This window comes from Arachis ipaensis, chromosome B9, assembly GCF_059453495.1.
Source record: "Arachis ipaensis isolate K30076 ecotype BB chromosome B9, ASM5945349v1, whole genome shotgun sequence".
Classification (NCBI taxonomy): Eukaryota; Viridiplantae; Streptophyta; class Magnoliopsida; order Fabales; family Fabaceae; genus Arachis; species Arachis ipaensis.
The window spans coordinates 146,304,145-146,317,329 of NC_142444.1; the positions used below are offsets into that span (position 1 = coordinate 146,304,145).

The following is a 13,185-nucleotide window of genomic DNA, read 5'->3' on the forward strand; positions in this document are numbered from 1 at the left end:
CAAGTAGGGCGAAACTACAACCCTTGTGTCTACCCAGGAGGTACGTTCTCATATGCCCAGGAGGAACAAAGGAGGGGATCCTAACCTCCCACCATCTCGCTGGGGGCGATTTTACAATACCAGGAGGAACAGAGAAGGGGATCCTCACCTTCCACCATCTCCTGGAGTCGCACTTTCGAGAAAGAGTGCTCAAGTGCAATATTTATTCCTTTCATTAGCCAGTTTCATAATTTAAAAGATATATGTATACATATATATTTATGCCACCTATCTTCTCATACCTAAATCATCACCTTTTTAACTTTACTTCACCTCCAAGTAACTTTAATTTCCTAATTCCAACTTATCACTAAGCTTACTAAGAAGATCTAGAGTTAAAAGAATAAAAATAAAGGTTTAAAGGTTCAAAACCATGTTTGAATCACAAAAATACAAGTGCTGAAAAACAGAGTGTGTGTGGACGCACACAAGTATGCGTGCGCACAATTTGTGAAAAACAGAGCATGTGCGTACGCACGAATGTGTGCGTGCGCACACCAGCGAAAGACTACTTGATGTGCGTGCGCCTCACATATGCTACCAGCAGTAAGCATACCCCTGTGTGTGCATGCGCACCATGGTGTGCGTACGCACATTTTCTGTAAAACACAAGGTGTGCGTGCACACAAAGGCGTGCGTACGCACAAATGAGATTGTTGCTACTGCTAGGTGCGTGCGCACATCAGTGTGCGTATGCACACACCAAAAAATTCTGATTCTACTGTACTTAAACCAATTTTCAGTTTTTTGCACAAGATTTTCGACGTCCATAACTTCCTCTACAAAATTCGGTTTTCCATGAAATTTATACAGTTCTAAAGCTTGTAAAACCCTCTTTGATTTGAAATAAATTTTATTTTTATCCAAAATTTGAGGCTCGAGTTATGGACCGCCGAAATTTGTTAAAAATCAAGTTTTTATTCAAAACCTCAAACCTCCATTTTTACCACAACAAACTCAATACCCACACCCCAACATACCACTTTAGAATGCCAAAAACCTCCACCTCCTAGATTAATCAATTATACTCTTATATGCACAATCCCATATACAAATTACTCAACTAAACAACAAGATCATCATCCTTCATCACATATATATGTTCATTCCTTAATACATTGCCAATTATCACTAATTCACCATATAACATTATGTTCCATCACCAACATCAGTTATCAAGCTAATAATCAACCAAAATCAACAATCATTATCGAAGTACTAAACATTTAACGCATTCAAACATTCATACCTAGCATATGGTCATCTAGCCTAAGTTTTCACAAAACCTTACATATTAAATACGAGAAACCTAAACCATACCTTGGCCGATTTCCACGCATTTCCCAAGACCACCCACTAGGCAAGATTGCAAGCCTCAACACCAAAAATTCAGCAACTCGTTTCCAACTCCAAGCTTCCAATGTCCACAATCCAAGTTCCAATATATATATATATATATATATATATATATATATATATATATATATATATATATATATATATATATATATATATATATATATACACCTAATACATATATACAACATATACATACCTAAATTCAATACCCAACTCACATAGGCTAAGAAATAGTAGAATTTAAGAGTCATCACCTTGTCTATGTCTTGATTGAACAAAGACCCACAAGTTCCTCAAGCTAAACTTGAACCTAGAGAACCAAAATCACAATTTCTCAACATGGATTCTCACTAATTTTCAAAAATTAAGGGGGCAGAGAGACTGGAGTGTTCGAGTAACTTCCCAAAGAAATTGTTTCAATGTAATCGTAGAGCTTGACGTAGTGAACGCGTAGCCGCAAACGGTACGGCGATCGGAGCTCGGATGGAGAAGTTATGGCGGATTAAAGTGAGGGTTAGGGTTTGATAAGCTTCTCTCTTCCTCTTCTTCAAATTTTCAGCATGAATTTCCTTTTTGGGGAAGAAGGAGATGCTGAGTCTTTTATTAATGAGGGTTTGGTTGGGCCCACGTGTCCGGTTCAGGTCTGGTTCAATTGGTTCGAATCGTTTGGTCCAATCTTGGGTCAAGTTCTTTGAAATTAGTGTCAAAATTCTTATTTTAATTTGCTCTATCCTATTTTGCTATAAAGTTTATGTTTCTAATTTATTTTATTAAAAATTTAATTTATTGACAATTATTTACTAATTTTACTGGGTTTACATAACTCTTCTCTTAAAATAAGTACTTTTAGAATTAAAAAATCAAACACAAAATAACTTATTTATAAGTTACTTTTAATATAAGCATGTATTGTTTAAGTTATTTTTTCAAAAGTAACTTAATTAAGCTATTTACCCAAACTGGGCCTAAGTCTATCAACAAAAATAAATGTGAAAATTAACACAACAAATGAATATGTAGCGTTGTAGAATTTCAATGTCAAAAACTCTTGTACTACAAAAAATTTTAAATAAAACAAAATCCAAATTTAACATTACTTTACATATATTTAAATTATTGTATAATATTTATTAAAATATACTATATGCTATCATTAATTTACCATTTCGCATGGATCTCATTCTAGTAATATTTAAGTAGAATTGTCAAATGAAAATTGTTCTTGTGTGGTTGAACCTCCGAGGTATATCTCGTTTTAGAGGAAATTGAACTTGTCTCTTCGTCTCCAAAAGATGTATACTTCGGCGAGAAGAACACGGAGGGTGGGTACCTGCAAAAGGCACTCCAACGCTCAAGTCAGTAAGTATTTAAAAAGTATATAATAATTTTATGAATATCGAATGTTAGACATGAAATAGAACTTATTATGTGTTCTCTTTATAATAATTCTATGAATATAGAATATAAGACATGAAATAGAACTTATCGTGTGATCTCCCTTGAGATATAGAAATTGGTGCCTTTATAGGCATAAAGTTGATGATATTAAATACAACAGAATGCTTTACATGAATCCAATAGAATAAGCATACCTGCTACAACTTTTTATATAATAAACCATACCTGCTAAATGGCCTCTAAAAGATACAAAGAATGCTTTACATGAATCCAATAGAATCAAACAGATAAAGAACATTGACTTTGAAATCGCAAGCCAAAAAGAAGGATATCATAATAAATAGGGAAGGTAAATACATAATGAAAATGGTATATTTCATCATACCCAATCGGCAGCAGCCTATAATGTGACATGATCACCCCATTCACCATTCCTAATACGGCCACACATCAAGCTATCAGTGAACCATGAGAACATCAATAAAGCCATATCATCTGAAATAGCATAGCCTAGTCTTTATATAGATATAATGCTATAAAGTATAAACATACTTGCTCATTTTCTTTAAATGATCACTATACTCCATTGGAACCTAGGAAGTACCAATACGACACGCGATACGGACACGACACGACACGGATATGCTGACACGTTCTTTTTATAAAAAATTGGATACGACACATTTAGGATATGTTGTGAATTAAAATTTAAATAATATATTAAATTAATAAAATATCATATTGTAAATATAAGAGTAAATATATTTGAATAAAAAAATCTTAAAATTATGCAATTATTAAAAAATAAAAAATTTTAAGCTAGTGAGTAAGTAAGTGGTGCGGAATTTATAACCCACAAACTTACCGGCAAGTGCACCGGGTCATACCAAGTAATACCTTACGTGAGTAAGGGTCGATCCCACGAGGATTGATGGATTAAGCAACAATAGTGTTTGATAGGATTAGTTAGACAAACAGAAAATAGTGTTGAGATGCAATATAAAAGACATTAAACAATATAAAAAATATTAAAAAAAGGCAAGTAAATACTTTGGGAAGAAAATATGGAGAAGATAGTTAAGGCTTCAGAGTTATCTATTTTTCTGGAATTATTTTTCTTACTAACTATTTTAATCATGTAGGATTTAATTTATGGCAAACTATATGTGACTAGACCCTAATTCCTTAGACTTTTCTAGTCTCCTCTAAAATTCATCAACAACCAATTCCTTGGTCAATTAATTCTAATTAGAGAGTGATGATCAAATTCCAGTTTATATGCCACAAAAACTCTAATTACCTAAAAATAAAAGGATTATATGTCACGTATCCCGTTAAATCCAGATAATTAAAATTTAGGAGAATATGTTTTCAAGCTGTTGTTCAAGTAAAGAGCTTTTCCAAGTTATACAAGAACTCAAATAGAAAGAGGGTCATACTTCCGTTCCACCTAAATTCATAAAATAAAGAGCAAAAACAATTCTTAAATTATAAATCCATACATAAATTAAAATAGAAAAAGCAATAAAATCAATCCATAGAAATAGATAGAGCTCTTAACCTTAACAATGGATGATTAGTTGCTCATGGTTCAAAGTAAAAAATAAGGATTCAGGTAAAAATGTACTGAGTTCCAATCTGATGGATCTGAATCTCCTAGGGAAGGAAAGTTTTTCCCTTTTATAACTAATCCTAATAAATTTAAAATCTATCTTTAAAACTAAAATAATATCTTTTCCTATTTTTAAAATTTGAATTTAAATTAGAATTAATTATAGCAATCAGCAAATCTTCAATTGATGGATGGGGACCACTTGGCTTCACTAGGATTCACACCTAACTTGGGCTTGGCAGCATGAATTGGAGTTTAGTTGAGTGATGCTGTACCTAACTTGGGCTTTAGTGCGCCTAACTTGGGCTTTAGTGCACATAACTTGAAGTGGGCAGGACCAATCTCGCGTATTGTTGTTGTGTCTTGCGCCTAACTTGAGAAATCTCAAGTTAGGCGCAGCCTTGGTAGCGAGTTCGGAGAAGAAGTATAGACTATTATATATCGTTAGAAAGCTCTGGAAGTTAGCTTTCCAACGCCATTGAAATCACGTCCATTGGACCTCTGTAGCTCGAGTTATTTAGGTTTGAGTGCAGAAAGGTTAGGGTTGACAGCATCATTCGCCTTCATCTCTTCTTCTGCAGAAACTCCATCAAATCCAGCTGAATGCTATCTAAAATAAACAGAATTGTACAAGACTCAAAGTAGCATCCATAGTGGCTAAAAGATAATTAATTCTTGATTAAACTCAACAATTTAAATACAAATTCACTAGGAAAAGATAGGAAAGATGCTCACACATCAGTAAGCTAGCAAAAACAAACGGTAAGTAAATTTAGGTTTTGATTTATTAATTATTTTATTTTTAAATTTAAATTTTAATTTGTTTTAATTTTAGAATATTTTAAAATTAGAAAGAAAAAATTGGTTAATCGGGCCATAAAATCACAAAATCAATTGAAGATTTACAGTCCAGCAGAAAGATCTGTCTCATGAACATCTGAATCGAGTCGGACTCGTTCGGATTCGTGACAGCTCCACCAAAATTCTGCACCGCAAGAAGACACACCGCTGATATGCTCGTTTGAAGTATCCACCGCGTGTCGGCATCGGATTCGCGTCCGACTCGGATACGCCGGCACCATGAGAGAATCCGTGCTTCATAGATTGGAACATAGCCTTCATATAGTTCTAGATAAGACTTGAGCTGACACCACACACGGCAGGAAACAATATATCAATAAAGAGATAGATTAAGGTTGCCGGCCCAAAAATAATCTGTTGTTGACAATTTTCATTGCCTACATGTTGTTGACAATATATCATGACAAGTTTGAAAAATATCCAGCACATCAAAAAGATAACAATAGAGTAGCAATTTGTCAAGTTTATACCACCAAAATTTATGCTTCCATCTGAGTAAGAATGCCAATCCTGTGCAAGTACGGCTGCCCGCGCTTGATCATTCCCGAATTTTGACATCCCAGAAGCTTCCAAGGATTGAAGTTGTGATAATTCTTCCAGGTAAGCACGAGCAACAGCTTCATCATTCTCCACGTAGGAAGGCTGATAGAAGCCTTCTCTAACATATTCTACGCTGCTACTTAAATCCAGATCATATCTAGTTATGATACTAGGAGAACCATTATTGGAAAGTGTGCAAACATCTAAGAGATTATGAAGGCCCCAGCGAACAACATCAGGATCCATGTCATATGCTGTCATGATCCTTCAAAAAAAGGAACTCTATCCAATCCAAGGACTAGCTGTCTTATCCCAAGAGTTCAATATCTGAAACAGAAAAGGTGCAATGCATTCAGACATCATATAAACAATAAACTTAAGAAAAAAGAAGGAAAATATTAAAATCATTCCTAATCTACCTAACAAGATCAGTTTAGAATGCAAATATAGACAAGGAATAAAGCAGTAAATTCAATATATTCACTACATGAACACTTGGATCAGAAGCTACAATCCTTCAACTCAAACAGAGTTACCCAAATAGTATATCATATACACTTAGACTAATACAATGCTTCTTCAACATGATATCCAACCCCAAAGCATTAACCTTGGAATATGCAAATCAACAATCACAACCTTTTTTCCCCTGAAAAAGAATATAACACCTAAATCCATATCCTAGCGGACAGAAAATCCCTAGCCACCCAAAAGTGTAACCACCCGCTCCTCCCAAAAAAAGAAGAATTTTTTAAAAATAAAAATAAAGAACCTGAGGTATAAAAAAAAAGTAAGAAAAAGACTAAACCAATCTTGGATTAAGCAGAATAAGGGAGATAGGGATTTGGGAATGGAAGAATGAGAAGAAAAGGGGAGGGTAATTGAATTCTTCAAGAAATGGAATGCGAATGAATGGATGGATTGGAAGCAAGAAAAAGTGTGGTGCGATCTCAAGGAATTCCCCAAAGGTTAAGAATCATTACAAATCAAAAGAAAAAAAAAGTGCAGTATATATTACTATAGCTTAATCAAGAGGAATATGCTTTGAGTTTAATTTACATTTTGAAGACATTAAAACTAAATTTTTAAAGAGTCTATTGTATCTTTAAAATTATACAGAGTGGGATATTTTCAAAATTTTTTTCTTTCTTTTTTTCAAACAACAATACATCGAGTTAGTGAAATATTTTTTAACATTATAGATAGTATTATAGACATTAATGTTTTACTTGCACACTTCAGAAATAACTTGCACTTTTGAACATTATTTTCATAAACAGGGCTGCTACACATCCATATAACCATATAGACCCAAGGCCAAATTGTTTCAAGTGCATTAAATGCAGAGTGAGAAACACGCGCCACACAAAAAACGTCTCGTTTTCCCATTCGCGCTTCATTATGAACGAACGTTACATCTTCAACATGAAACCAATACCCCAAAACACTCACTCTCTTCGAATCTCTCTGAACATCACTCAAACTTCAATCACATTCTTTGTGGAAACCACTACTGCAAATGAATCGGAAGAAGATTTTGCAAGCAACAACCAGAAACAAACAAAAACAGAAACAAAGACTACAAAAGGTATGAGAAAACTACTGTTCATTTAAAATCTTGCAATGTCGCGTTTCGCCTAGTTTCATTTCAGTTTTACTGGTTTGATTTGCTTCGTTTAGTGGATTGAACTATTGTGAATGATTTTTACAGTATAACTAGGGCTTTAAGATATAGTTGCTTGTTCTTATTAGTTTGGAAAGTTTAATTAGAGCTCTGTTACTATCTTCAGTACTTATTTTCCATTGAAGAGCACTATTCTTGTTGATTGAAAATTGATAATGATTTATTAACCAGATGAACGTTTTTCGGTTTGGTGGCCTTTGTGATTTTGGTTCTATGCATGAAGGATTTTCGGTTTAGTGGGTTGTTGATGTATTGAATGAGTTTTGTTTAAAAAAATTCACATTAGAGACAACTCTTTCACTTTGATAATCCATACTATTGTAATAGTATTTTTGTTGATTGAAAGCTGATCATCATTTATTAACCACATGAACATTTTTCAGTTCGGTAACCTTTTTGATTTGGGTTCTGTGCATGAGGGATTTTTGGTTCGGTGGGTTGTGGCATTCTAATTGACTTGTTTAACATACACATGCTTGTAGTTGTTGATGTATTGAATGAGTTTTGTTTAGAACAATTCACATTAGAGACAACTCTTTCACTTTGATAATCCATACTACTTTAATAGTATTTTTGTTGATTGAAAGCTGATCATCATTTATTAACCACAAGAATATTTTTCGGTTCGGTAGCCTTTTTGATTTCGGTTCTGTGCATGAGAGATTTTCGGTTTGGTGGGTTGTGGCATTCTAATTGACTTGTTTAACATACACATGCTTGTGGTTGTTGATGTATTCAATGAGTTTTGTTTAGGACAAGTTACATTAGAGACAACTCTTTCACTTTGATAAGCTATACTACTGTAATAGTATTTCTGTTGATTGAAAGCTGATAATCATTTATTAACCACATGAATATTTTTCGGTTCGGTAGCCTTTTTTATTTTGGTTCTGTGCATGAAGAATTTTCGGTTCTGTGGGTTGTGGCATTCTAATTGACTTGTTTAACATACATATGCTTGTGGTTGTTGATGTATTGAATGAAATATTGACCAAAATTTTTTATTACAGCAAAACTGGTGCACGAAATTGTGATTCACACTTTTCACAACTCCGTACCACTAACCAGCAAGTGCACTAGGTCGTCCAAGTAATACCTTACGTGAGTAAGGGTCGATCCCACGGAGATTGTTGGCTTGAAGCAATCTATGGTTATCTTGTAAATCTTAGTCAGGAGATTAATTATAATTATCAGTTGACTTGCAAATGAACAAGAGAGCATGGATTAAATAATACTTATTATGCAGTAATGGAGAATATGTTGGAGTTTTGGAGATGCTTTGTCTTCTGAATCTCTGCTTTCCCCTGTCTTCTTCTTCACGCACGCAAGGTTCCTCCTATGGCAAGCTGTGTGTTGGTGGATCACCGTTGTCAATGGCTACCATCCATCCTTTCAGTGAAAATGGTCCAGGTGTGCTGTCACCGCACGACTAATCATCTGTCGATTCTCATTCATGCTGGAATAGGATCCATTGATCCTTTTGTGTCTGTCACTACGCCCAACCCTTATGAGTTTGAAGCTCGTCACAGTCATTCAATCCCTGAATCCTACTTGGAATACCACAGACAAGGTTTAGACTTTCCGGATTCTCAAGAATGCTGCCAATGGATTCTAGCTTATACCACGAAGATTCTGATTAAGGAATCCAAGAGATACTCATTCAATCGAAGGTAGAACGGAGGTGGTTGTCAGGTACACGTTCATAGGTTGAGAATGGTGATGAGTGTCACGGATCATCACATCCATCATATTGAAGTGCGAATGAACATCTTAGATAGAAACAAGCGTGTTTGAATAGAAAACAGAAATAATTGCATTAATTCATCGAGACACAGCAGAGCTCCTCACCCCCAACAATGGAGTTTAGAGACTCATGCCGTTAAAGAGTACAAAGTTCAGATCTAAAAATGTCATGAGGTGCAAAATAAATCTCTAAAAGTTGTTTAAATACTAAACTAGTAACCTAGGTTTACAGAAAATGAGTAAACTAAGATAGATAGTGTAGAAATCCACTTCTGGGGCCCACTTGGTGTGTGCTGGGGCTGAGACTTGAGCTTTACACGTGCCTAGGCTGTTTCTAGAGTTAAACTCTAGGTTGTAACCTATTTCTGGCGTTTAACTCCAACTTGTAACCTGTTTCTAGCGTTTAATGCCAGAATGCAACATGGAACTGGCGTTGAACGCCAGTTTACGTCGTCTATCTTTGAGCAAAGTATGGACTATTATATATTTCTGGAAAGCCCTAGATGTCTAATTTCCAACGCAATTGAGAGCGCACCAATTGGAATCCTGTACTCCAAAAAATTCATTCCGAGTGTGGGGAGGTTAGAATCCAACAACATCAGCAGTCCTTTTTCAGCCTGAATCAGATTTTTGCTCAGCTCCCTCAATTTCAGCCAGAAAATACCTGAAATTATAGAAAAACACACAAACTCATAGTAAAGTCCAGAAATATGATTTTTATTTAAAAACTAATAAAATATAATAAAAAGTGACTAAAACATATTAAAAACTAGCTAAAAACAATGCCAAAAAGCGTATAAATTATCCGCTCATCACAACACCAAACTTAAATTGTTGCTTGTCCCCAAGCAACTAAAAACAAAGTAGGATAAAAAGAAGAAAATATACAATGAATTCCAAAAATATCTATAAAGATCAGTCTTAATTAGATGAGCGGGGCTATTAGCTTTTTGCTTCTGAACAGTTTTGGCATCTCACTTTATCCTTTGAAGTTCAGAATGATTGGCATCTATAGGAACTCAGAATTCAGATAGTGTTATTGATTCTCCTAGTTCAGTATGTTGATTCTTGAACACAGCTACTTTATGAGTCTTGGTCGTGGCCCTAAGCACTATGTTTTCCAGTATTACTACCGGATACATACATGCCACAGACACATAACTGGGTGAACCTTTTCAGATTGTGACTCAGCTTTGCTAAAGTCCCCAATTAGAGGTGTCCAGGGTTCTTAAGCACACTCTGTTTTTGCTTTGGACCTCGACTTTAACCGCTCAGTCTCAAGTTTTCACTTGACACCTTCACGCCACAAGCACATAGTTAAGGACAGCTTGGTTTAGCCGCTTAGGCCAGGATTTTATTCCTTTAGGCCCTCCTATCCACTGATGCTCAAAGCCTTGGATCCTTTTTATTACCCTTGTCTTTTGGTTTTAAGGGCTATTGGCTTTTTGCTCTTGCCTTTTGGTTTAAAGAGCTTTTGGCTTTTTCTGCTTGCTTTTTCTTTTTCTTGCTCTTTTTTTTTTGCATTTTTTTTCTGCAAGCTTTGTTCTTCACTGCTTTTTCTTGCTTCAAGAATCATTTTTTATGATTTTTCAGATTATCAAATAACATTTCTCCTTTTTCATTATTCTTTCAAGAGCCAACAATTTTAACATGCATAAGCAACAAATTCAAAAGACATATGCACTGTTCAAGCATTCATTTAGAAAACAAAAAGTATTGCCACCACATCAAAATAATTAAACTATTTTAAAATTTGAAATTCATGTACTTCTTTTTCTTTTTCAGAAAACATTTTTCATTTAAGAAAGGTGATGGATTCATAGGACATTCATATCTTTAAGACATAGACACTTAGATACTAGTGATCATGTAATAAGACCCAAACATAAATAAGTATAAAGCATAGTAAACGAAAAATAGAGAAATAAGAACAAGGAGATTAAGGAACGGGACCACCTTAGTGAGGGTGGTGTCTTCCTCTTCTTGAAGAACCAATGGTGCTCTTGAGCTCCTCTATGTCTCTTCCTTGTCTTTGTTGCTCCTTCCTCATAGCTCTTTGATCTGCAGTCAAATGCTCTACCACTGAACTATGGACCCTTGAGATGAACCTCTCCATCTCTCATGACTCGGGGGTGGAAGCAACTGCCTTCCTTTTCCTCTTTCTAGAGGTTTCTCCAGCCTTAGGTGCCATAAATGGTTATGGAAAAACAAAAAGTAACGCTTTTTTTCTGGGAATGGTTTGAATTGGAATGGTGAGGTAGTGGGGATCCTGTGGGGTCCACAGATCCTGAGGGGTCAAGGACTTAGCATCCCTGCTCCATTGAGGCATGCAAAACGCCCTTAGTGTCCAATCCTGGCGTTTAACGCCAGACTGCTGCTTGTTTCTGGCGTTAAACGCCAGCTTTTCCCCTTTCTTGGCGTTGAACGCCAACTTGGTACTTGTTTCTGGCGTTTAACGCCAGCTTGATGCTTCTTTCTGGCGTTAAACGCCAGTCTGATGCTTCTTACTGGCGTTTAAACGCAAGTAAGCTCTTCCTCCAGGGTGAGCTATTTTAATGCTGTTTTTTACTTTGCTTTGATTTTTGTGACTCCACATGATCATCATCCTAAAGAAAACATAAAATAAAAATGGAAAACAGAAAATTAACATAGATAAGGAAAAATTGGGTTGCCTCCCAATAAGCGCTTCTTTATTGTCTTTAGCTGGACCTTGCTGAGCTTTTAATCTAGCCTCAGCCTTGAGCACTCTTGCTCAATATTGCCTTCAAGATATTGCTTGATTCTCTGTCCATTAACAATGAACTTCTTATTAGAATCAATGTCTTGAAGCTCCACATAGCCATATGGTGACACACTTGTAATCACATATGGTCCCCTCCACCGGGATTTCAGTTTACCAGGGAATAGCCTGAGCCTAAAGTTAAACAACAGAACTTTCTATCCTGGTTCAAAGACTCTAGATGACAGCTTTCTATCATGCCACCTTTTTGCTTTCTCTTTGTAAAGCTTGAGCAATCTTTTTTCTCCAGCTAATTTGGCATCAAAGTTTAGAAATCTGGTTGCCCAATAGGCCTTATGCTCCAGTTCCAAGGGCAGATGACAGGCCTTACCATACACAAGCTGGTATGGAGAGGTCCCTATAGGAGTCTTGAATGCTGTTCTGTAAGCCCACAGAGCATCATCCAAGCTTCTCGCCCAATCCTTTCTACGGGTACTTACAGTCCGTTCCAGGATTCTTTTTAGACTTCAGCTTGCCCATTTGTCTGTGGATGATACGGAGTTGCCACCTTGTGACTAATTCCATACCGGACCATAGTAGAGTAAAGTTGTTTGTTGCAGAAGTGAGTGCCCCCATCACTAATTAGTGCTCTAGGGACACCAAACCTGCTGAAGATATATTTCTGAAGGAACTTCAGTACTGTCTTAGTATCATTAGTGGGTGTGGCAATGGACTCTACCCATTTGGATACATAGTCGACTGCCACCAGAATATAAGTGTTTGAGTATGATGGTGGGAAAGGCCCCATAAAGTCAATACCCCATACGTCAAACAACTCAATCTCTAAGATTCCTTGCTGAGGCATGGCATAACTGTGAGGCAGATTACCAGTTCTCTGTTACTTGTCACAGTTACGCACAAACTCTCGGGAGTCTTTATAGAGAGTGGGCCAGTAGAAGCCACATTAAAGGACTTTTGTGGCTGTTCGCTTACCTCCGAAATGTCCTCCATATTGTGATCCATGACAATGCCATAGGATCTTCTGTGCTTCTTTTCTAGGCACACACCTACGGATTATTCTGTCTGCACATCTCTTAAAGAGATATGGTTCATCCCACAGGTAGTACTTTGCATCAGTAATTAATTTTTTCTTTTGTTGCTTGTTGTACTCCTTGGGTATGAATCTTGCAGCTTTATAGTTTGCAATGTCTGCAAATCATGATGTTTCCT

At 36.0% G+C, this 13,185-nt stretch overlaps 2 protein-coding genes across 2 annotated transcripts in view; both read right to left on the reverse strand.

The window, feature by feature from the left end:
* Positions 1-13,185, reverse strand: part of LOC107619479 (ABC transporter G family member 28) — a 190,854-nt gene that overhangs the window by 30,786 nt on the left and 146,883 nt on the right. The gene's annotated exons all lie outside the window — the stretch shown is intronic.
* Positions 5,527-6,132, reverse strand: LOC110266257 (OVARIAN TUMOR DOMAIN-containing deubiquitinating enzyme 9-like). Its single transcript, XM_021110563.2, has 2 exons — positions 5,740-6,132; positions 5,527-5,552 (listed from the first exon to the last, which is right to left on the reverse strand). The coding sequence occupies exons 1-2, from the start codon at positions 6,068-6,070 to the stop codon at positions 5,527-5,529; spliced, it is 357 nt and encodes a 118-aa protein (XP_020966222.1). The 5' UTR covers positions 6,071-6,132.

Bases quoted from the DNA above. Each gene is read 5' to 3' on its own strand.
- LOC110266257 (XM_021110563.2), bottom strand. From the start codon at position 6,070: ATGACAGCATATGACATGGATCCTGATGTTGTTCGCTGGGGCCTTCAT. The intron at 5,553-5,739 runs GTATAAACTTGA...GTGTGGTGTCAG, and splicing joins TGGAAGCATAAATTTTGGTG to CTCAAGTCTTATCTAGAACT.